Source organism: Embiotoca jacksoni, unplaced genomic scaffold (assembly GCF_022577435.1).
Source record: "Embiotoca jacksoni isolate LCO1_2020_lvr unplaced genomic scaffold, fEmbJac1.0.p SCAF_9, whole genome shotgun sequence".
NCBI lineage: Eukaryota > Metazoa > Chordata > Actinopteri > Embiotocidae > Embiotoca > Embiotoca jacksoni.
In genome coordinates, this window is record NW_027185447.1 from 14,301,104 (window position 1) to 14,324,066 (window position 22,963).

The 22,963-nt window shown below is 40.6% G+C and overlaps 2 protein-coding genes across 2 annotated transcripts; both read right to left on the reverse strand.

Moving 5' to 3' along the window:
- Positions 1-7,529: 7,529 nt before the first annotated feature.
- Positions 7,530-18,277, reverse strand: slc17a9b (solute carrier family 17 member 9b). Its single transcript, XM_069140802.1, has 13 exons — positions 17,602-18,277; positions 16,793-16,990; positions 16,157-16,296; positions 14,408-14,507; positions 14,005-14,135; positions 13,774-13,870; positions 13,012-13,108; positions 12,425-12,512; positions 12,283-12,317; positions 12,016-12,131; positions 10,703-10,758; positions 10,567-10,596; positions 7,530-10,192 (listed from the first exon to the last, which is right to left on the reverse strand). Exons 1-13 carry the CDS (start codon positions 17,733-17,735, stop codon positions 10,014-10,016), a joined length of 1,401 nt encoding a protein of 466 aa, XP_068996903.1. The 5' UTR covers positions 17,736-18,277; the 3' UTR covers positions 7,530-10,013.
- Positions 18,278-19,747: 1,470 nt separating this feature from the next.
- LOC138193031 (glucose-induced degradation protein 8-B homolog) lies at positions 19,748-22,609 on the reverse strand. The gene is made up of 5 exons (XM_069140803.1): positions 22,514-22,609; positions 22,044-22,173; positions 21,734-21,930; positions 21,412-21,609; positions 19,748-20,848 (listed from the first exon to the last, which is right to left on the reverse strand). The coding sequence occupies exons 2-5, from the start codon at positions 22,159-22,161 to the stop codon at positions 20,675-20,677; spliced, it is 687 nt and encodes a 228-aa protein (XP_068996904.1). The 5' UTR covers positions 22,162-22,173; positions 22,514-22,609; the 3' UTR covers positions 19,748-20,674.
- Positions 22,610-22,963: the final 354 nt, after the last annotated feature.

The following is a 22,963-nucleotide window of genomic DNA, read 5'->3' on the forward strand; positions in this document are numbered from 1 at the left end:
TCTATTTCTCTCACTCACTCTTCACTCATGTCTATGTACCTCTGTCCCAGTAGATCGAGATGTGAAATATTTAAACACACTTTGTTGTTTGGGGACAATGCACTTCAGCAGATGGGCCATCGCTGCACAGACCCCAATGTATGCAAATCTCCATACAAAGCAGCCCAGGATGTTTTCAATATAACACAAGTGCCTCAGGCCTTGTTTTAATCCCTCTTTACCCGCAGCCAATGCACTGTTTCATCCAGTCAAACGCCTTAAGCGCTGTGTCAACTTGGACATCTGGCCACATAACTGAACCAGAAAAAAGTGTGCATGTGTGTTTGGAAGAGAGCGTGTTTATGGAGGGTTAGAAGGAGAGATAAAGGTGATACGCTGCATCCTGTTGAAATAAATTATCTAGAAATAAAATGATCAGTGGCGTTATTAGTGACAGAGGACACAGAAGGACCCGTCAGTGTAGCTTCTGAGGCGGATTCTTCGCCCTCCACACCAGGGGAAACAGGTGCCAGTGTTGCTTTCTTCATTGTCTCTTAACTTGTTTTGCTGTTTTCTCACTTGTTTTTCTCACCCCCACCCTCTAGGAATAAGCAACCACGAGCACGCAGGGACGCGCACACATGCAAATGCGTGCACAGATGTACCAACACACACACACACACACACACACACACACACACACACACACACGTTAAACGTGGCACTGCAACACACACGTGCTGCCCGCAGACTTTCTGGTCCGAACACTGATTTCTGTCGTTGTGACATCTGAAGAGCGCTACAGCACAGCCAGACACCTGGATACACATGGCATCCTTCACTACTGTGTGTCAAAGTCCATGGGTGTGTGTGTACGTGTGAGGGTTTGTGTGCGAGCTAGGTGTGCGTTAGGTGTGGGGGGAAGGTGCCATGGAAGGCAGCATCTCCTGAGGGGTAACTCATGAGCTTTTCCTGGATGGACCACAAGTTCAGACGCTTGTGGCAGTATTGCATGTCCTCATTGACCTACGTGATACAGAATACACACGGACATGTATGTGCTACATACCTACATGCAGACGTACATGTGTATCCTGCAAGATTCATGGCCTCACATGGGACAATAAAGTCATATTCAATCATGCAAATCGTCGTCAGTGTTTAGATTTGTACAGTTGATTAGGTTCAGTGTCGAACTAAAGTTACCTAAGCTCTGAGGAAGTGAATGAAGACATCATGACAAATAAAATGCTCAAAAAAACCAATAGTTCATATAATTTGTTGGATTTACAGCAACTGACTGCAATTAATTAGCTATATTTTTTTTGAGTAGTTAATGTGCACGTAAACAATATATGTTGCCAGATTTTTTTTCCCCCTCTGTGGTCACTGTTGATCAAAGAGGATTAAAACAGACTTTTATAAATGGACTATAATTGCACTCATTTTATATTTAACTGTCTTGATCATAAGTAAATTGATCCAATATTGATCAATATGTGTTGTTTTTAACTAAACTAAACTAGAGTCACTGGCATCTAGTTTATCTTGTGTCTAATGACATTAAAAACCGGCACTTTCTTGTCTACAGCTTAATTAAACCATGTAGTTGAAAATATAACGTGGTGTAGTGCTTACATGATTAGAAATACTGATGCACACCAGTTTTTATTTGCAGATTTCACTTGGTTTATCATGCTTATTTGACTTGAGTAAACGCGATGTCTTCGTTTGCCGATTTTTATCAAATTGTAAAAATGTGTTCACTGAGTATTCACTATATATCGGAGCTCTGTAAGCATATTCCTTTTGCACTGTGTTTGTAGCTGGCATGAGAGAGACTGCCTGCAGCTTGTGTGATGGTCTGTGGATATGTGTGGATGTGGAGGGGGGTGGGAGGTGGGGGTGGGCTTGTGTGTACATGTGTACTTAAACCTCAGGCCATGAATGTGTGTGTGTGTGTGTGTGTGTGTGTGTGTGTGTGTGTGTGTGTGTGTATGTATGTGCGCCTCGTTACATGCATGTGGTTGCGTGTGTGCGTGCGCGTGTGTGTGTGTGTGTGTGCGTGCGTGCGTGCGTGCATGCGTGTGTGTGTGTGTGTCTGTGTGCGCGCGCAGCGGAAGTAAGAGTGTAGGTGAGTGCAGAAGACAAACCTGTCAGTTTCACAGCTGGTTTCTCTGGCTGCAGGGCTCAGGCCGGAGCAGGGTGACACTCAGCATCACAGCACCGCAGCACCGGGCCTGGGGTAAACACACCATCATATACTGTAGGCAGACACACATACACATACCTTTGGTTGGCTGCCCTCACCCATAAGACCAGGAGACCAGTGAAACACACCACCTGGGCAAGTCATCATATCTTGTCAAAGATTTTTTTATTTTTTCTCTTTTTTGGCTCGATGAAGGTGTGAACAACATCACAGACCAGATTGCCTGGCAATGGACTGACCATCATGTTGTAAGGAAGGGGCGGGGGAGGTTGAGAGGAACACAGAGTGAGAGAAATAACAAGAGAAAAGTATAACGTAAGATGAGAATGGATGTCTCTTTAGTAGCCGCACTGAAAGACGGAGTTACGAGTCGACTTGTCTTCTTGCATTGTGAGCCACAGTTGCTCGTTTGCAACTATCATAGTCGCTCTTGACGCATTATTGATGACGGAAGTTGACGTGGGCTATTAGGTGGATGGTCTCTTCCTGCGTCAAGAAGAGATGGTGTTTCCATGCTTTGGTCTCATTTCAGGACTCGTTTCGTAGTGTGTTCCCGAGCGGAGTGGACTCTCGGAGGGGAAAAGAGCCTAAGGCAGTCCCCCCCCCCCCCCCCCCCCCCCCCCCCACACACACACACACACACACACCCTCCCAAACAAAGCATCGCCCCACATCTTCCACCATCACACATTTCCATCTCCACTAAGATGGAAGTGATGGCAATTTCTTCAGGGTATTAGGAGGACGATGTTGGCCCTTTTTTTTTAGTTTTCATAACAAGTGCAGTTTACGAGCAAAAAGCACATCAAGACCAGAGAACAAGACAGTTTTAGCTCTGAGGTTAGAAGACACGTTCATCTACAATGCATTAAGATTGATAATTATTCTGTGCAGAGCAGATGAGCAACAGAACACAGGTATGTTCAAGGAAGATAAACAGCCACATTGTGAATTCTGTTTACATTTTGGGAGAAAAGCCCAAAGTGAGTCAATTATAAAAATAAAGTAAACATGTTGACAGGAGAAATGAAACACTGTTTTGACTGCTGCTGTCAAGGGAGGTTCCCCTGTCTAAAGTTTACACAGTAAATGATTATGCCTCAGTGATTCTGCCCTGGATATGCGTGTGTGTCTCTCTGTGTTTGAATGTGTGCACTCGGCGATCAACTTCTGCTAAATACTAATTACTGAATACTTAGTACGGATGCCCTTTCTATTGAGTCCCTTTAGTATAAACATTCATTATGGCTATTTTTCTCCTTTGTAGCTCCATCATCATTATTCCATCGCATCCCCCGAGGAGTGAGACAGAGCCGGGGCCGGGGCCAGGGCCGGACCAGGCTGGGGGAGAAAACACTGTAGAACCAGAGCACCAGGACCTGGGAATGCACACAAGTGATATTTGTGCGAGGAGATCAAAAAGCGTTTACCTTTAGATGTTTCCCTGGTATGAATATTCAACATCCTTATTGAAATCTAATTTGGGTCTCCTTGTCTCAGGGGTCTTTTCATCAGTGCCTGTTGCCTGAGGCCACTGCTGATTGACAGCCAAACTTTAGTAAAGAGCAAGCAGGAAAAAAGGGGAGATCTGGTGGTGTTGGAGATGTGAGCGGCGTGAAGCTGGGGAGAGCTGGAACAGATGAGTGGACGGGTACTGAAGGGGGATGGGGGTGGGTGAGAGGGTGACAGTGGGGTGGGGTATTTAACCTCCTCGTGTGCATGCACAAACAGAATGCTACTGATTATTAGGAAATACAAGTGAATATAATAGGCAAAATAGAACTATTCAACAGCATTTGATCATGTCAGGTTTTTCCTGTTTTAAACCCTCCTGACATTTTTGTTGGCGGAAACTTTGAAAAGAAGGATAATTTGGTATTTTTGAATTTGCAAAAATGAGGAAAAGACCTTTCCTCAAGAATAAGCATTGCAACTCTGTGCAGTCTGTAAATGATTACTCTATTAATCAATTAGTCTACTGACTGAAAATTAATCTGTAACTATTTTAATAATTGATCAACAGTTTTTGGACTCCGGGAACCTTTTTCACAATTTCCTGGTATATTATAGACTGAGAAATTCATTAAAATAATAAGTGCTTAATCATTTAATATTCGGGGAAAAAAAGTGTAGTCCTATTTGCACACTTGCTGCATGTATCAAATTAATTGTATTCTTTAGTACAAACAACTTTACTACTCAGTCCTGAATTCCAAATTTATTTGCCTCATTTAATCAGGTATTTTTTTGATTAATAATCAGTCATAACAGATTCAGTACCTTGTAATGGATGTACTGAATGTGTTTAATTCTGTTTTGCTTATATCTGTAATTTACACGATCTACTAAAAATATGAGCTGAAATAATACGAATCAGTTAATCAATTGACAGAGTTTGCAACTATTTTGAACAATTAATCATTTTTTAAGAAAAAATGCTAAATATTTTGTGGTACCTATCAGCCTCTAAATTGTATAGGTTTGCCGATTGTCTTTGTCTTATCTGAGTAAGTGGAGAATCTTTGGGTTTTAGACTGCTGTTTTAATCCAAATGAGCAAAGTGAATGTTTACTATTTGCAGAAATTTTAAAGACCAAATGATTGATCAGGAAATTAATGAGAGATAAAATAAATAACTGCCAGGCACGTTTACCAAGTTTAAAGGCAATCTAGCGACATTCATGTTAAAAAAACAAAACAAAACACTGAATTGTGGGAGAACTGAAAAGATTTGCTAAATTTACGAAATTTTAGTATTTCATTTGTTCTCTAGTTCTAAAACTAACCATTTGACACTCCCTGCCAAAGGCAAAGCACCATATTGTTTTCTAAAATTATATTACTAAACATTTGGTCAGTTATTTGTCTCCGTTTCTGACTACAGACCTGTGAACTCCATAACCATTCCTTTGGCAAAAAAACAAAACACAAATCTGTACTCTCCCTTTGACTGCAGGGGAGAGATGGTTTGCAAAGATGGAGTGCATTTGTGTCTGTGCTTTTCTGCCTTATATAATAACAAATATTAGAGGCTGAAAACAGCCCGAGCTGCCCCTCTCCTGTTGTGGCTCTGAAAATAGAAGAACGTATTACTCTGAAGAAGGATTTAAACCAAACATACCTGTGGAGTCTTTAGGAGCGACATTACGGCAATAAAAAAAAAACAACATAGTTTTATATTACTTTGTTCTTTAAAAACGAATAATTCTGTTGCAGGTGAGGCTGAATAAAGATGGAACAAAGTGCCACGTGCATGTCTCACACAGTACAAACCTACACTGTCCTCATCTGGCCAGTGGGTTTAGCAGGGTTTAATGTTATTATTGCGCAGGTGTGGGTCTTGTCCCTCAGGGTTCCATTAAAATGATGCCCCTCTCAATGGTGGCTCCATTTGCTCTTTAGATTTAACACAGGCCATATGTCTAGCAGGAGGCAAACAGCTGACGGGGTTTAATTGACAGAAATCAACATATTTGGTTGTGTGTGTGTGTGTGTCTGTTTGCTAATGGTGGATGTGCTTGGGCATCAGGGAATCACTTTAAAGGGTCAATTATGTATTAGCACAGTTTGGAAAGAAAGGAAAAGGAAAAAGAGAGAGGGAACAAAGAGGAGAGATGGAGAGATACGTTGGTAACTACAGAGGAAAACATTAAAGAGACAGAGTAAACTGACACAGACTCAAAGCCAAGTTAAGTAAATTGCTGGACATAACCCTACACATCAATGCGTGATTACCTCTCCCTCATTTTGGAGCTGACATTCTTATCCATTCCAGGAACACCGCTGTGTACAGAGTGCTAACTTCATGTTTCATCTCACTTCACAGAGAGGTAAGGCGCCACACTGCAGTCAAATCATGTAAAATTACCTCTGTCATGGAGCTGATTCAGGCTCGGGAGGGGACTCGAAACAAATGAGTGTACCCACAGCTGGGTTCAAACTCAATCAAACCATGCGGTACACTGAAATAACAAGATTTGACACCCCAAACTATTTTATGCACACACTGAACAGCAATATTTTTCTTGGGATACATTTTGAAAACTAGGAGAACCTTTAAAAGTAGTTTGAAGCCATGAGGGATTACAAAACGTTAGGCTAACAGGCACAACGCAATTAGCGCATAAAACCTGTCAATGGCCTTCAATATCTCAGCCCACTAAGGAGTGGCAGACTTACAAAGCCTCCTGATCTATTACTACAAAGTGATTAATCCTCGCCGCACAATGACCAGTCTTAAACTGGGCCTCTATATTATTAGGCAGTCCTATATGGCAGTTTAGCTTTGCACTAATTAGCATTCAGATCAGGGACCCGAGAGACAGCCCCTCCACCACAGAGGAAGGACATAGGATGAGATGGCGACACAGTGAAATGTCATTAACTTGATGTTAATTACTAATTAATGGGGCTATTTCATTTACATGTATCTCTGGCTCTCTGATGGGCCCCTGCATTTACTGGGTTACCCTTACCAGCCAACAAGTTGGGGGAGGGTTCATCCTCCCACTCCTCTACTCTCTCCTTGGTGTTTCATCTCTGCTAATTAAATAGTGGGCCACTCATCATGATTATGCCTGCTTTTACAACACCATTTCCTGTCAGTGAGAGCACTCCAATAAGTGACTGACCACCTCTTTAACACCGTAGCTGTTTTTGTATGAACTGTACATCAAAAGCCAGATTCACTGCCAGCTCCCTCCACTCCACTGACTTCTATCGGACTTGTTACTTTCACTCACTCGTGACCCCTCCCTTTCTTTTTATTGCCACTCGTGGCAGCCACAAGCCACCTGTCTCCATGGCAACCTGAGCCTTTCGGTCCCATGAGGAGGAGTGGGTTGGGTTGACTAGCGTCTGGCCATTCACACGTGGGTAGTGCCAGCTAGCCAACATGGCACACAGCATCCTGCCATATGGTGCCACCACATACGTCCCGCTGGCCCGGACTCGGGATCTGGGCCTGTAGTGAGCTGGTAGTGTGAACAGGACAGACCTGCACTGGAACCTGTTCAGCAGCTGATCCAGATACAGGACAATACAGTTAAATGGTTGACAGTTTTACAGTGGAAAAATCGTCTTGATTTTTGATGTACATGTAGTGTGTGGAAGAAATTGCTGTTTCACGTAGAAGTTGGAAATATTAGCTGCAAGTTGAAAGTCTTCTTAATGAGATCATTGTGCAGCCATACAGAAGGCCCCCATTCCACATGACAGGAAGTGTTTGTAAAGTATTTGGAGGCTCCATGTGCTCTCCTCATTACTGACACAGCGCTGCCTCTCTGTGGAAATACAGAGAAAGTACATGCAGATAGTACAGCACACTCAAACACCTCGCCAATGCTGACAAAATATATTTTTATTCAAAGTTAATAGCTTTTAAATACAACATATCTTAAAAGCATTAGAATACTGCATTTTCTTGCATTTTTGTATTTCTTTTTTTTATCATACATATGTTACAGGTTATCAAAAACTATTTATCAGAAGGCTTTTCAGGAACCTACAGCAAGATATGTTGAACAGAAGTCCATCTTATTTATCATGTAAATATCAAACATTTGTGGGATGTCAACATAATATTAGAGAAAAAAGGGACAAGCGATGAAGGCCGATGTAAATAATGGAAATCTGCAAAGGCAGTGCAAACATCTGAGGAATTTGTGGCCCTGGTTTGCAAAAACAAAAACGGCCCAAAAAATGTTGAAGGCTGTATATTGTGTACAGTGCTCTTGTTTAAATAGTTACACTTTGTGTATAATCACTATGAAATATTGTGTTGGTACGGAATAAAAGTGACATTTGGCGTTGATGTCAGATCTCAAAATAAATTACTCTATATAGCCACTCAATAGGTTTACGTGTCTTTCTAGCACGCATACAAATAATCTAAATATTTTTAACTTAAAAATTGTAACTACTCTGAAAGTATAGATCCAGTTACTCCCTCAGTCCCACATTTTTGTAACTACTGACAATGACAATGTGAGGAATGCAACAAGCATAGCAGAAATCAAATATGTTCTACAAAATGTTCAACCTAAAGATACATGTCCAAAATCTATAGAAAACATATTAGCCTATGTGCCTTTGTATGTACAAAACAATAACAAGTGACACAAAAGCAACAAAACTCCTACAGAGAAGGCAAATCTTAATCATGTACAATGATCAATGACTGACACTGTGATACCACAACGATCAGTTCTCCCGTTGCTGAAATCAGGCACAAAATAATAAATGCATAGATTTAAGTATCAAGTGAGCATCTAGACTTTACATTAAATCTCCCCGATGTAAAACAGAAAGTGTAAAACTGTGCTCTGAAACACCAAACCTAAATGCTACTATCAGTTCAACATTCATTTATGCTGCTACATACTCTGCAATGGTATCAACACACCAAGTAGTCTTCAGTTCCTCAACTGAACAACTGACATCATTTTTAATCCTCTCGCAACATTCATGTCAGTGTGTAACATGGAGACTATGGTGTTTAAAACTGCTCTAATGAGACAGAGAGGAGAGACAAGACTCCTGTGCACCGTCCCAAATACTTACATCACTTCCTGTCTACTGCCTAGGGAACAAAAAGTATTAAGTGCGATAATAAGGGTAAATCCCTCATCATAAGAAGTTGCAGATTCTTCTTGTCTGCTTGTGCAGTTTTCACCAAGATGATAATAGTGACAAGTTTCTTTCCAATGGAATCATAAGTGATGACACTGAACTTACACAACAAAGTCTTTTTGGGTTTCTTTCACACTGCTGATCTGATTTTCTGTCATCATACCTGATATAGATATATATATATATATATATTTCTTTTTGTCATCTCACTTAACAAGCTTTTCTCTAAAAAAGCTTTTGAAGCTCATTAATCCACATAAATATAAACTCAAAACAATTAAGTGAGGTATTTCTATTACATGCAACCACATAGAAAGAAAATACAATTAATTTAAATAATTAATAACCTTTGGTCTTCCAACTCTAAACATATTCTTTAAGACAACAATCAGGGAAAACGGGAAAGTCAAAGCCTCGCCGCCGTAAAGCTTTCTGTGACCCCTCCTAAACGATAAGATGAGCTTGTAGCCATGGAGACAGGGACCACAGAAGGTAAATGGTACAGGACATTAGAGCGCCTGCCAGGTAATTAGTGGCTGGGTAATGAGGTGTCACTCAGACAGTTATCGCAATGATGGGTGAGAGAGGGCGTACTAATAAAAGACACCGGGTATGAGAGGCTGGACTCTCCCTGCATCACCCGCACCGCCTCCCCCATCCCTACAGGGCAAGAACACACCACCTTGGTTTGTCACAGCTGTCAGGGCGCTCCAGCTACTGACACATCCATCACTCACAGCTCCTTCGACACAAACACACCCAAAACAGTGAGCTATGGCTGTCTGATTATAATCTCTGTGACTTTTCTAGTCCTAAATAACCAAGTCTGTAACAATTAACTTCCAGAGGTGTAATGTAGACTTTTTCTCCTGCCATCTTTACCATTCCACATTGTCCCTGAACTAAGAGAACATCCTCTAACACAGCTGTTCTTCCAGAATTCAAGGCTGCAGCTCGATTCGATTTTTCAGTAACTTTGTGCAGGGTCTGCTGTGTGCTCTTCAGTCACTGTTGCACTACTTCCTGAACCAGACAGAGAGCCAATCAAACTTTTCCAAGATGATGTCCGCTGGTTTTATCCGTATAGTTCTTGCTATGCTTTGGATAGTACTCCAATGTACATAATGTCCTCGATGCTGGTTTGCCAAGGTCATATCGCCGTTGGGAATAGCATTCTTGTTCCTATGATGATTTAGATGTGGATGTCGTGGTGGCGAACCTTTCTAGAGTCAATGTCGACCCGGCGGGCCTCCGCAAAGCCCAGGAAGGTGCAGAGGCCCAGCAGGTTGACTGTGGTGATGAGGGCAAACACAGACGCCCATGAGCCCGTCGCCTCGATGAGATACCCCGAGAAATACACCATTAGGACCCCTGCACAGGAACACCCAGCAACCATTAATTATCACAAAGCTAGAAACAACACACACAGTATCTTTCATGTGGTGGTACAGTTCAGTTTCTCCCAGATGTAAATAACTGCAGAGAAAATGTCACAGTCCTTTCTATGTCCCACACAGGACCAGTAACTGTCATCCTCTGTTCGCTGTATTATTCATCTGACACAAACTTCATTAAGCTCCCTTGATGAAATATGCATGGCACTTAGGAGCCAGCCTGACTGACAGGCGACGCACCGGCCCAAAGTTTGAATTTAGAGAAGTGAATCAATTATTTCATTTAATAGTGTTTGCAACTGCTGGTGAAAAATTCATAGCAGATATTTATTAATAGGGACAGAAACTCACCTGAGAAAGCGCCACAAGTATTCATAACACCTGTAAAAGAAAGACACAAAAGGTGGAACATTTATCACAGAATAAAAATTTAATCTGTGGTGCAAAAAAAAACAATTATCTGTGGAACATGTTTTTTTAAACGTACCAAATAAAGCTCCAGCACAGGAAGGAGCGAGGTCTTGGACATTTACAGAGACACCACTGCAAAAGAAATACATGTTGTTAGCTATTTCATCTTGTAAAGTGCTCAAAATGACTCTTCCAATTGTGTCAGAATGTCAGACCAATAGTCAGCCTGACATTCTCTGCCATAAAAACAAAGAATAAATGTTCCTTCTTTAGGAAGTAAGCTTATAAAAAAAAAAACTGTGTGACTGTTGCCGCAGATGAACAGGACATAAAATAAACTTCTTATTCCGACCATACAAAAATAAGAAATTTTGAAGTAAGAGCAGTAAAAATTAGGGGACTTTGAAGAATAATTTTGTTTACACCATGTATAGTATGTGACCAATAAAGATTCTTTATATATAACCTACTGTTAATTATATTATATCGTCAAGTTTTATTATACAAACATTAAGCTGGAGACCAACTGCTATGTTTCAAAAATATTACGTTAATAATATTTGCTGTATTTTAGGGATGTACCCTCATATGTCATTTTTAAAAATCCATATTGAAGAAAAAAATAAACTTATGTACAATAATTGACAAAACATAAAGAAAATATGATATTTATTGATAGAATTTAGGCAACATTTAAATTACACAATCTACAAGAAAAAAAAAAAACACCAAACAAGATAAAAGCCAACAGATCATGAGGTCATACGAGGTCAGGAGACCACACCTCATTGGTTAAGCTTCCTGATACTTGTGCTCATGTTTCCTCATTGTTTGGTTCTGTCTTGGTAGCGCTTCACCCACAACTGTATACCTGCCCTCCCCTCTATGAAACTGAGCATTCATTTTGGCATAAATTGAAGGGCGTACATTGTCCATTTAAAAAGTATATCTTGTGATATTGTACACTCCTATTATCTTACTCTCCACAAATCCTTCAAAAATCCCCAAACCAGTAATGAACTAATCATGAAATTATTAGTAGTAGTCAAAACAAAATAAAATGCTTTGACTCACAGGCTCAGTGGATCCAAGTACAGCTAAACAAACTACATGTCTAATATAAGGTGAGACCTAGCATGTCTTCCCCGATTAAGCTCAGGCCCAACAGCATAATTTGGGACTTTATTTTTTTAAAACAGACTTGTTCACAGGAAGAGGTAGTAAAATATCTAATACTAGGTCATATTTTCAAATGGTTTCACCATAATGGCACATGCAAAACATAAAACTGACAAACCGACCCTTGGGAAACACCACATTTAAATCTAAAATGGTGTTGGGTTCGGGGCCAGAGATACAGTGTGAAAAAATGTGGGTGCCAGCGAGTACCTGTGACTGAAGGTGGTGAGGCCCATGGTGGCAGACACAAATGCTACAGCCCAGGGGAAGGTGGGGTTGCCACATAGAAGAAGAGTAAACACACTGGACACACCCATGGAGAAAAACTAACAGAGGGATGAGTGCACACAAAAAGACATAAATCTAAATTATACATAATTCATTATGTATATAGAGGTTTAAAGAGTGCATTCATACAAAACCCAGTGACACTAAACATGTTACACACAATAACATTGCAATTGACAAATATTGTACCTGCATTAACTTCCTCACAGAGGCCGTGTCGAAGCCTGGGGAATATCAAGATAGAAATCAGGACAGTATGTTATAGAGCTGTTTTGTCAATAATAACCTTCATTTAAAAATGATTTTAATATGTGTTCTATAGGTCCCCCACCTTGACTGATGAGGTGGTCGGAGAGGCAGCCGCTGAAGAGGGATGAGGGTATGGCCACCAACCAAGGAATGACATTGAACACCCAGCCCTGGAGGGACAACATATTCATCAGTGAGCTAGACCACAAACAGCAGGGATCAGTGAGTGTCAGGTAAGTTCCTGTCGTGTGTTAGGAGGTGCAAATGCAGTTGTTTTTTTAGAGATCTGTCTATAGATTGCAACATTTATGGTTCACCCAACGATGTATCGTTGATGACAACTTTCCATCTAGTGCCACCAACAGGTCAATGTTTTTTCTGATCTGGTGGAATATTTTACATCTACCGCAACATTTTTCTATGGACGTTCACAGTTTCAAGAGGGTGTATCATAACGGCTTCAGTAACCATCTGACAAACCTGCAAAATTTGCATTCACTTATACTTTGTGCTAGTAAGTGACTGTGAGCATTTTAACAGGCTAAAGTAAGGAGAAAGACACTACACCTGCTTAACATGAGAATACTGTTACCATGCTGGTGCTAGCATTTAGCTTAACTACAGTCTCACAGAGCTTTCGGGAGAAGGATGAGAAGGTAGTATGGTTACCTTGGCATCAGGGAAAGTGTCTTTAAAGAACGTTGGCAGCCACGACAAAAGAGTGAAGAAAGTGCTCGCTGTGCAGAGGTGCGTCACGATCACAGCACTGGTCAGGAAATGAGGAGAGACAAGCGTTTACAGTAAGTACATTACAGCTACATTCACTCTACATATCATAAACCAAAGGCTCCACAGTTGACAAACACAGAGTCCCATTTGTTTGAACTTGTACGTGTGCTTCTTGTTTGACATCTATTTGTTTCCTTTATAAATCACACTTCTACTGATACAAGTAGCATTAGGTTCAAATCATACAACAGTGTATTAATAGTTAAGACTATAACCATCAAGCTACCAACTAATCTGTTACTCTCAAGGTGGATCAGATATGTCAAATAGGAACACAGAAGCTCCCACTGTCACAGAAAATGGAGCAAGTCAGTTGCATTACAGTATATAAATATCTTGGCTATAAGGACAGAGTGGAAGGACATGGGAAAAGGCAGTACCAGAGGCCTTAGACAGACAGAGATTTCATACTTGAAAATCTGATATTGATCCTGTTTTTATGCATTTCTACATTCCTTCTTCTAAATTATTCTCCTGAATTTTCTAAATTTCCAAAGCTGAAATCAAAGGCAAAATTACAGCTGCGCATTCATCTGAATACAAAAACAATGCACAAAGCACAAAATGCACACATATATACACTGAGACTTGCACATGCACTCACACCCACACATAATCACAGTTACTTTATCATTATCTCACCAGACTGCAGGCTGTTTGAGGAGCCGCAACCAATGTCTCTTGGAAAGTTTGGACTGGGCCCCACCACTGCCCAAGGACTCAAGGGTGATTATAGGCCCTGCGGACACACAGGAATACAGGCACATGGTCATACAAGAGGACACTGACTCCAATTATACAAACAACCAGATAACAGAGAGGAGTATGCAATGACAGCATGGATACTGTTGACATAGCTGAAGCTCCCCTTGCCTTCTCCTTTGAGTAGATATTTCCACATGCAGTAGGCCCACAGCACTGAGAGGAGACCAGAGACGTAGAACACACTCTCCCAGCCATACAGGTCCAACATGAGGGAGCCAGCCCCTCCAATCACCAGAGTTCTGATTAAAAAAAAAGGTCACAACATGTCATGGCAAGTCACACAAACAGGTGTTTCAACATACCTTCATCAAACAGATTACACACACACAGACATGCCATGAGCTAAACAGATGTCAGGATGTTATCATGAAACTAAAATCTTTCTTTTTAAACTTTAGCAGGTATTAAGAGTCATTATGGGCTCACAATAGACACAGCTCTCAAATAATAATAATAATAATAAAAAAAAAAATCCTCTTTCTCCATTTATTGCATCTAACATGGAACTCACCCCAGGTAGGAGCCACTTCCCACGGTGCTCATGAGGAAACCTCTTTCACTTTCCACCACCTTCTGCGAGCACAGACTCGCCAGCGAAGGGTAATGAACTCCTACGATCAAGGCAGAAAACACACCCAAGAAGAATTTATGGGGCAATAGAAGTAGATTTCATGACTTCATTGCACAAACCAAACATAACGTCTGGAAAGAAATGGAAGTTTTCTTTTTGCATTTTGAGCAACACATCCATTACTAGGGCAGGTGCTGAATTATTTAAAATCCAAAAATGTCAGGCTGCATCTGTGTTTTATAACAAGAGCTTGCTGCCAAACAGATATAAAGACACTCCTTTTAAATCACCAGGCCTATGTGCTATTCGTGCTCTTAATCGAAATACACAAATGATAGAGTAACAATGGCTGTCACACACTAATGTGTTGTAATTCATACCGGCCACCAACAGAGGTCTGTAAGTGTCATGTGATTATTGTATTAATGTGAAAAATATTGATTCTCTCTTTCAATAAAATACACTACAACTGTACTTTTACCAAAACAGGAACAGCATTGGGCAATAGATTAAAGTTACAAAGATCTGGAATTTCCTGATTTAAGCATTAAAAGATTTGCTGATATAACAATGTTTTTAATTTAGCTTTTTTTGGCCTTTCAATCGATACCTTTAAATCAGATATGTGCACGTCTTAAAAGGCTTTTAGTAAAACTGGTTTTTATCAGAGAAAGCTGCTAGAAGTGACAAACAACAGACATCAAATCATTTAAGAAAAGACAAACTAAAAGCTACAGTAACTGACTAGGACTTAAACATTTGTCTGCATGGCTTTATGTGGTTTCATTCCTTGACTCCCTCGACTTACAATTAAATCCGGCAGTTACTAGGCAGCAGAAACTAAGACTCATAGAAGTAATGAAACACTGATGCAGCGTTTGGACTATCCACTTGTCCTCAATATATTTCACGCGACACAGTTGACACGTGGACACTACAAGTGGATTTTTGTTCACTATTTAGTACACTATGTAGGTGGTCAAGTGGGCAATCTGAACACAACTTCAGTTTCATTACTTCTAAGGGTCTTAGTTTCTGCTGCCTAGTAACTGCCAGCTTTAATTGTAAAAATTACACTTCTTAGTACATAAACAGTCTTATACCTTAACATATCTCAGATCTACTTGCTCCATGAAACCCTTTCTAAGCTTTACACTTTGGTGTCCTTGCAGTCTTTTGAACAAGTTGAATGATGATGTCCTTTCAGACTTTGAAGTGTGGCTCTGTCTTTTTTTACGGTTAGGATCTGTAGTCATTTTCCCACCACGTGGTGCTGCTCAACTCGACGCAACTCTTCTCGTCTTATTTAGTTTTACATCGGGCAAAAGTTGTGAATAGGACCTGGTACCTGGTACTCTTTTTGGTATCACCTCTGTCTACGTTCCAAGCGAACTGAGCCGATACTTAAAGGTGACACAAGCACACCGAAGACCTCTGATTGGTCGAAGAGAATTGTCTGTAGAATCCTACTGCATCACTGTGTCATGTGTTGAGATGATGATGACGCCAAAGTAGTCTCAGGCAGCGTCACTATACGCTGAATTAATACCATCAGCAGTGAACACCCAGATAAGTACCTGGTATCAAAGGCAAGTCGGGTTGAGCCGTGTCATGCGGTAGAAAAGAAGCATTCCACATCACTGATTTCATATAAAGTGATGATTCATCCAGGCACACCAGCCATCTTACCTTGCAACAGGCCCATGAGGAAGCGGGCCAGCGTCATGGAGAGGATGGGCTGGGAGCAGAAGTGGGCAAGGATGGGGGTAAAGGCCGTCATTGACCCCCAGGCTGCAGCAGACAGCAAGAGAACCTTTTCTCCTCCCACCCTGTGGACACACAACACAGTTTGTATTAATTTTAACCTTTGAATATGCAGAGAAATGCTCACATCACCTAAAATGAAAGGTGGTTAATTTTTCATTTCCTGAATAACCTGTCACACTAATTCTGCCAGAAATATCATCTTAGAGAATCTGTTAAACATTTGGTGGAGTTTTAGGAACTGAGATCTACTAACAAACAAAGCATTTGAAGGAATAATTTTAGCATTGGAGCGACAATTCTAGAGTGAATAAAACTCATTGTCTTTAATAGATAAGCTGCTCATGTGTTGACTGAGAGCCTACAGTTAACGACATGATAAAACAGAGACAACACAGCCCATTGTTCACTACATTATCTCTCCAGACTGAGCAAACACAACTGGGCTGTTTGCGTCACTGCCAGTAATGGTCCTAAGTAAAATGACACTTGTTATTAATGCTGGAAATCCAGGTGAACACAAGAAAACCCTCTCTGCATCTCTGTCCACACGTTTCTCACCGGTCACTGACGTAGCCTCCGAACACCTGGGTGAAGCAGTAGCCCCAGAAGAAGCTGCCCAGCACCATGCCAGACTCCCTCTTGCTCCAGCTGAACTGCTCTGCCATGCTGACGGCACAGATGGGCATCGCCACACGGGCACAGTAGAGGAGGCACGTCCCCAGCAGCAGCACCACCGTCCATACCCTCGCCACTGGCCTGAATGAATTGAATGGGAGACAAACTTTGGACCTAAAACCAGCTGAAATTGAATGAAACGTGGAGGAGGTAACTGCAGCCTTTCTTCAACGAGGGGTTCAAATGGTTTCACTGGGGATCGATTCAAACATGAGCCAGTTATGGTTTGAACAAATCTTTAGGAAATAAGTGTCACAACCCCCAACAGAGAGAAAATGAGTGGATAACATAATAATTCAAAAGTATTTTATGATAGTTTTACCAGAAAGACACCAGACAAGACACTTCCTTCTTTGAAATCATTTGGCCCATATGGGGCACTGCAACTACATCTTAAAAGTATTCAACTATGACAGGCCACAGTTGATACGTGTCATTACACAACCAGACACAGCAGATGGCTCTCATGCGTGACCTTAATATATATATATATATATAGATATATATATATATCTATATATATATATATATATATAGATATATATAGTACATGTACATATAGTAGGAACTCCTCAAAAGTAGTAGTACTGATTTAGGTTAAAAACACTTCCCATGAGCAAATGTGTAAACCTGTCGAGTTATAATGACAAACAGTAAAACAGTCACCACTGTGTTGGTTTGAAAATTGTTACCTTGGCCAGTAAGTGTTGTGTTCAGGCCACTTCTTGTGACACCCAGGCACCCCGATCTTCTCAGACGGATGGTTTTCCTTGTGACTGGCCAAATCTGGATTATAGTTCTTGCCATATTTTTGAATAACTGCCATTCAACGCGAGGTGACGGACGGCAGCCTCTTCTCAACCGCTCCGACTATTTACTTACAATCTCTTTCCGGGTCGTTCAGTCAGAGAAGTAAAACGTTTAGGGGAAAAAAACAACCTAATCTTTTAATGAGATATTTGCGCAATCACATCGTAGGTTTACGGTCTTTAAGTTCCATAAGAGTGGACTGACAGGAGGATCGCAGGCGATGATCACGGTGAAAGAGCCAAAGGACGGAGTCTGTTTTCCCTGATGCCCGAGGAGGAGTAATCCACGTGTCAGTTTTTCTCCCCAGCCTCCTCCTCCTCCAGCCAGCCACGCAGTTCTTCTTCTGGTCGGTAGGGTGGATCAGGAAGTGATTTAGCCCGGCTTCAATTGCACCGTCAGCCGCTTCATCCATTACAATATCACCCAAAACGCCAGAGAGATGCATCTGACTCTGCCGGGCCCAAACCAGTCATGACGGTGCAAAATGAGTCGATGGGAGCATCGTGAGAGTACCAGGATGTACCGGGATGGTCTCCGTGCTGAGGAGCTGATGTGGTTGTCAGCCTGTGGGGCAGAGATCTGCGCAGTGTCTGCTGACACAGTCCGTCTGCCCCTCTTATGATACTCTACAGATGGTGCTGAAGTTAAAGCACCACCACCATTTAAAATATACCAATGCAAATGTCGCCAAAATAAACTTTTTCAAATTAAAGTAAAAGTATAAATCAAGAGTACACTTACGCAAACACTTAACTTTATACTCTACTACAATTCAGAGTGAAATATTCCTCCAGATTAATTTTGTATATGAATTTTTAACAGACTAGGAGTTCCTCTACAAAACAAATAAATTTGTAAAATATGAAGCACCACAGCATCATATAAATCACTTGAAATAGCTTCATCTCCACAAACCACAACAGTAAAATGGTACGTATATATTATCGCATCAGTAATAATACTCCAAAAAATATATGGCATTTTTACAGGAATTTATCCACAGGAGAGTATTTTCATTTTGAGCATTGTGTGCGATTCTGTGCTAGGTTATGTTTACAATAATACAACATATATGTATGCCATATCATATTAATTATATATAGGTCGTATTATCAACTATTAATCCTAAGGGGTAGACAAAAGGTTGTGTTTGTGAATGAAGGTGTAGACAAAAGGCTGTGAATGAAGGTGTAGACAAAAGGCTGTGTTTGGGAATGAGAGTGAAAGTACTGTGCCAAACCAAAAGGTCACAGGAGGGGGTCGGCAACCTGTGGGGTCACATACTGTTGTTCTTTGAGGCATAAACAGGAACAGACGGCTGTCTGGACAACAGGGTGTGAAGGAAGACAACCACCACCTTGACCAACCAACAAAGTCATCAATACACATGACTTTTTGGTGTCTGTACTATAAGAAGACTGGGTGAGGGAAAGTCAGGAGCTCAGACTTCGTGAACTGACACATACTCTGTTGAGTTCAGGGAAACATAGTCTGGACCCAGAGCTCTGTAAACTGATTATTCTGCGGCTGTTAAATAAATATTTTGAAGCCTGACATCTTCTCCTATTGCCTCATTAAAGAACACGCAGGACTGGGGGCTGACACATATTGGCTTTGTACTAGCAGGAGCCCAAGTCCAACAATTGCTACTTTCTCTAAAGTAAATTTTGTTTAACACTTTCTCTACCGACCGCTGGTCATTTAGCATACAGTCTCTTTCAAACTATTGGCGTTTTAGAATTGATGAAGGTCATTTTTAGCTGCTTGGGTAATTGGATAGCTTCATCTATGTCAACCATCATATAATTGGATCAATAATTTGTTGTGTAAAATCTGCAAAGTAACTTGGCAGCTGTCACATGGTGGTTGTGCAGTTAAAAGTGTAGTAGTTCTCTCAAATGTAGCAAAGTGTAAAAAAGCAAAACATGCCAACCTCACAGCGGTGAGTAAATGTGCCTTGTTACTTTTAACCTCGGCTGGTAAACCACTTTGAAATTTCTGGAATGAAGACACCACATCCCGTAAGACTTTCCCGGTTTAAAAATTCACTTTTATTTCGAAATAATATAACAGCAAAAAAAAAAAGAAACAAAAAAAGCACATCATATTTTGCAAAAGAGCTACTTGTTTCCTAAATGTAAATAATCAATCTGTAAAAGTGTCTCCATGTCAGTGGACATGGAGTTACCCATTCACATCTTTAAACATCGTGTGCGATATTTTAAAACACTATAAAACTGAGGCTGCCTGTAAACCCGGACAGACACAGAATGCTGCAAAGGTTATAGCATTCCAGTAATCTTACCTTTCCCCCCTTTGTTACCATTATGTATAGTTTAAAAGTTTATCTTTTCTTTGTCAGCATGTTTTTTGTAACGTCTCAAGCAATAACGCAGAAAGAAATTAATGTTGAAATTAACTTTCGGAGTCACAGTCGCTTGAAGCATCCCAATCTAGTTTTGGTTGCTGCCGTCACACTAAAGTAGCTAAACTAGCTGAGAGAATATTAGTCTAAATGTGAATTTGTTAGGGAACAACTATATGTTTATTTGAGGCAGTGCACTCTGAGCCAACCATTGTCCCTGAACATCAAACTTTGCCCCTTCGAAGTGGTCATACACAGAAAGTGAAAGCCTAATTTAGGCTTTATTCACACCCTCCTGAGCCAACAACTTTCCCTGCCAACAGACAGAAAAACTAGTGTAACTGAAATATGCTAATTTAACATAAAAAAAAAATATGTAAATTGTGGTCTGCATGTTATTTTAGTGTCAGAAGTCATTTTAAAATGCTTTCCATCCAGCACATTCTCAGTTATTAAAGTATCAAAAAGCAACCCTTACAAAAAGAAAAGGTTGTACTTTATGAGTCAGTTTGTTGGGGTATAAATAGACAAAGTAAATGTGTCCGTTTTGTAATGATGTGGTACTTTTTTTTTTTTTTTACTCTGGGTCCTTATTTCGGGTCTTCGATGGTTCCCTTGCTGAGGTCAGTCATTTTGGGATACTTCACTTTCTTTTGGTCGAGTTCATTTTGAGCCCACAGCAGTAGCTTCAGGAGCTTGGCCAGCTTGGGTGTCGACTCTCTGTTTTCATAGTCTAGCACACACTGATTCACTTCACTCCACACCTGAAAGATAAAACCACATACAGGTTAATGCTTTGTACAAAAGTCACATACTGTATTTTTTTTTCTTCATACTATAACAAGCTCCTTTCAGAGAGTCAGAGGAATTTATGCTACTTTTTCACACCCTGAGTAGACAAGGGTGTCTACTCAGTAACCATATAATCAATAATAAAGAACAAATGAGGTCATTCAGATTAATTTAATTTGAAACAGTTTTTCAAATCAATTTCAATAAAACTGCAGCAGTAACCGTGAAGAGTGTCCTCATGCTGCAGAATTATTATTATTATTTTTTTAAAGCTTTGTGTGTAAATCGTGAAAACCAGGTAGCAAGCACTTTATCATTATTTACTTCATCATAACCTTTATTCATTCAGATTTTCTCAAAAGAATCAAGATCTCTTTTGTAGGAAAGGCCTGATTACAGCAGAACAAACATAAACATAACGTATAAAGAGCATCATTTTAAACATAACTATTCCATGTGAGAAGGAAATATAATTCCAGTGAAAGGGGTCAAGTGCAAGACATATTTCAACTTCACTAATATGCTTTGACTCTACCTTTTGCCTCTGCATCATATTGAGCAGATCTCCAAAAGGTGACTCCTCTGGGTTGTCAAACGCCAGCAGGGCCAGCGTCCTCTCCATCTCAGTCAGACATTCTCGGCTCTCCTCCCCCTGCTCTGCTAACTGAGACTGGGCAAACTCAAGGGCAGCTTCGGTCTCCCTCAAACGAATCAGCTCAATAAGATGCTGCTGCTGCAATTAACAAAAAGCCACCGGGGCAATCAGGGGCGAATATAACAGAAGTAGCATTGCATGTAGTACAAACAGTATTTCAGAAAGTAAGAAGCTGAGATGTCAGCACTGTGTTTTATTTTACCTGTAAATGAAAGTAGAGGTATCGGTTTGTATCCAGCAGTTCAGGGTGCAGACTGTTGATTAGCGCAATAGCATCTTGGATCTGTCCCTTCAATATCATTTCTCTGATCTTAATTCTTTCATCAAGGGAATCCAAGTCCACGCTCGGCTCTATTCCAGACTCCATCCTAAACTTCTCTGCTGCCTCCTTGAAACCCTCTGTTGAACAGAAAACGTGGTGAAATCCTGCACAATCAACAATCACACCGGATCCTTCCGGACATCTGAAAACAAACGTTAAGCAACGAAAAAAAAAAAAAAAAGTACTCCACCTGTCACCAAGTAGTTCATGATGAGCCTGTTCATGTCCGCTCTTTGAATGTGGACATTGTTGAGTTTATCCATCCACTCTTCCCTTGTTATGTCCTCCGGCTTCTCGGCATAACTCATTATGTTGATAATCTGGAAGAGTACAGGAGAGTTTATTGTGAGTTAACAACATGCCATTTCAGTTACAATCGTGTACGGTTAAAGAGTTTGTGTAATTAGCCGTTAGCTCTTCAGTTAGACAGCAACTTTGCACCGGAAATTCTGAAAAACAATCGTCCGGGCCTTCGATGAAAAACACAACATTGCAGCCTGACTTTCGTCAGCTGGAATAAAAACAAAAGACAACTTCCGCCTTTAGATGCATTCAGTTCGGATACGATCATCCGGAACAAGTCCTATGCTATTTTATCGTCTTCTATCAATATGCAGTATATACCCGACGGCAATGTAATACCAATTTTATTCATAATACCTGAAGATTTTGTCGCTACTTTCCAGCAGTAGCTAGCAAGCTAACGGAACGTCTTCTTCTTCTTCTTCTTCTTCTTCTGTCCTCTCACCCATTTCCGGTCCGATAAACTACCAGCTGCATACAAACTGCTGCCCCCTGGAGGAAGGTGATAGCGTAGCATGACGGACGTCGAACCTTCGGACAGTAAAACGTGTCTGCAGTTGCGGTCCACGTGTTTAAAACTTACATATGGGTCTATACTTATGTTTTTTTTTTTTTTTTTTATCAAACTTGAAACATTTAAAAAAAAAAAAAAAGTGTTAATGTTAATCTGAAAAATGTAAAAGTTTTACTCTTTTTCTGTGTTTTCACTTCTTTGGAAAATCTGACAAATGTCATGAAACTATTAGTGGTGGTGCTCGGAACCTATGTAAAAGTGTGGTAGAAATCCAACAATACATTAAAAAAAAA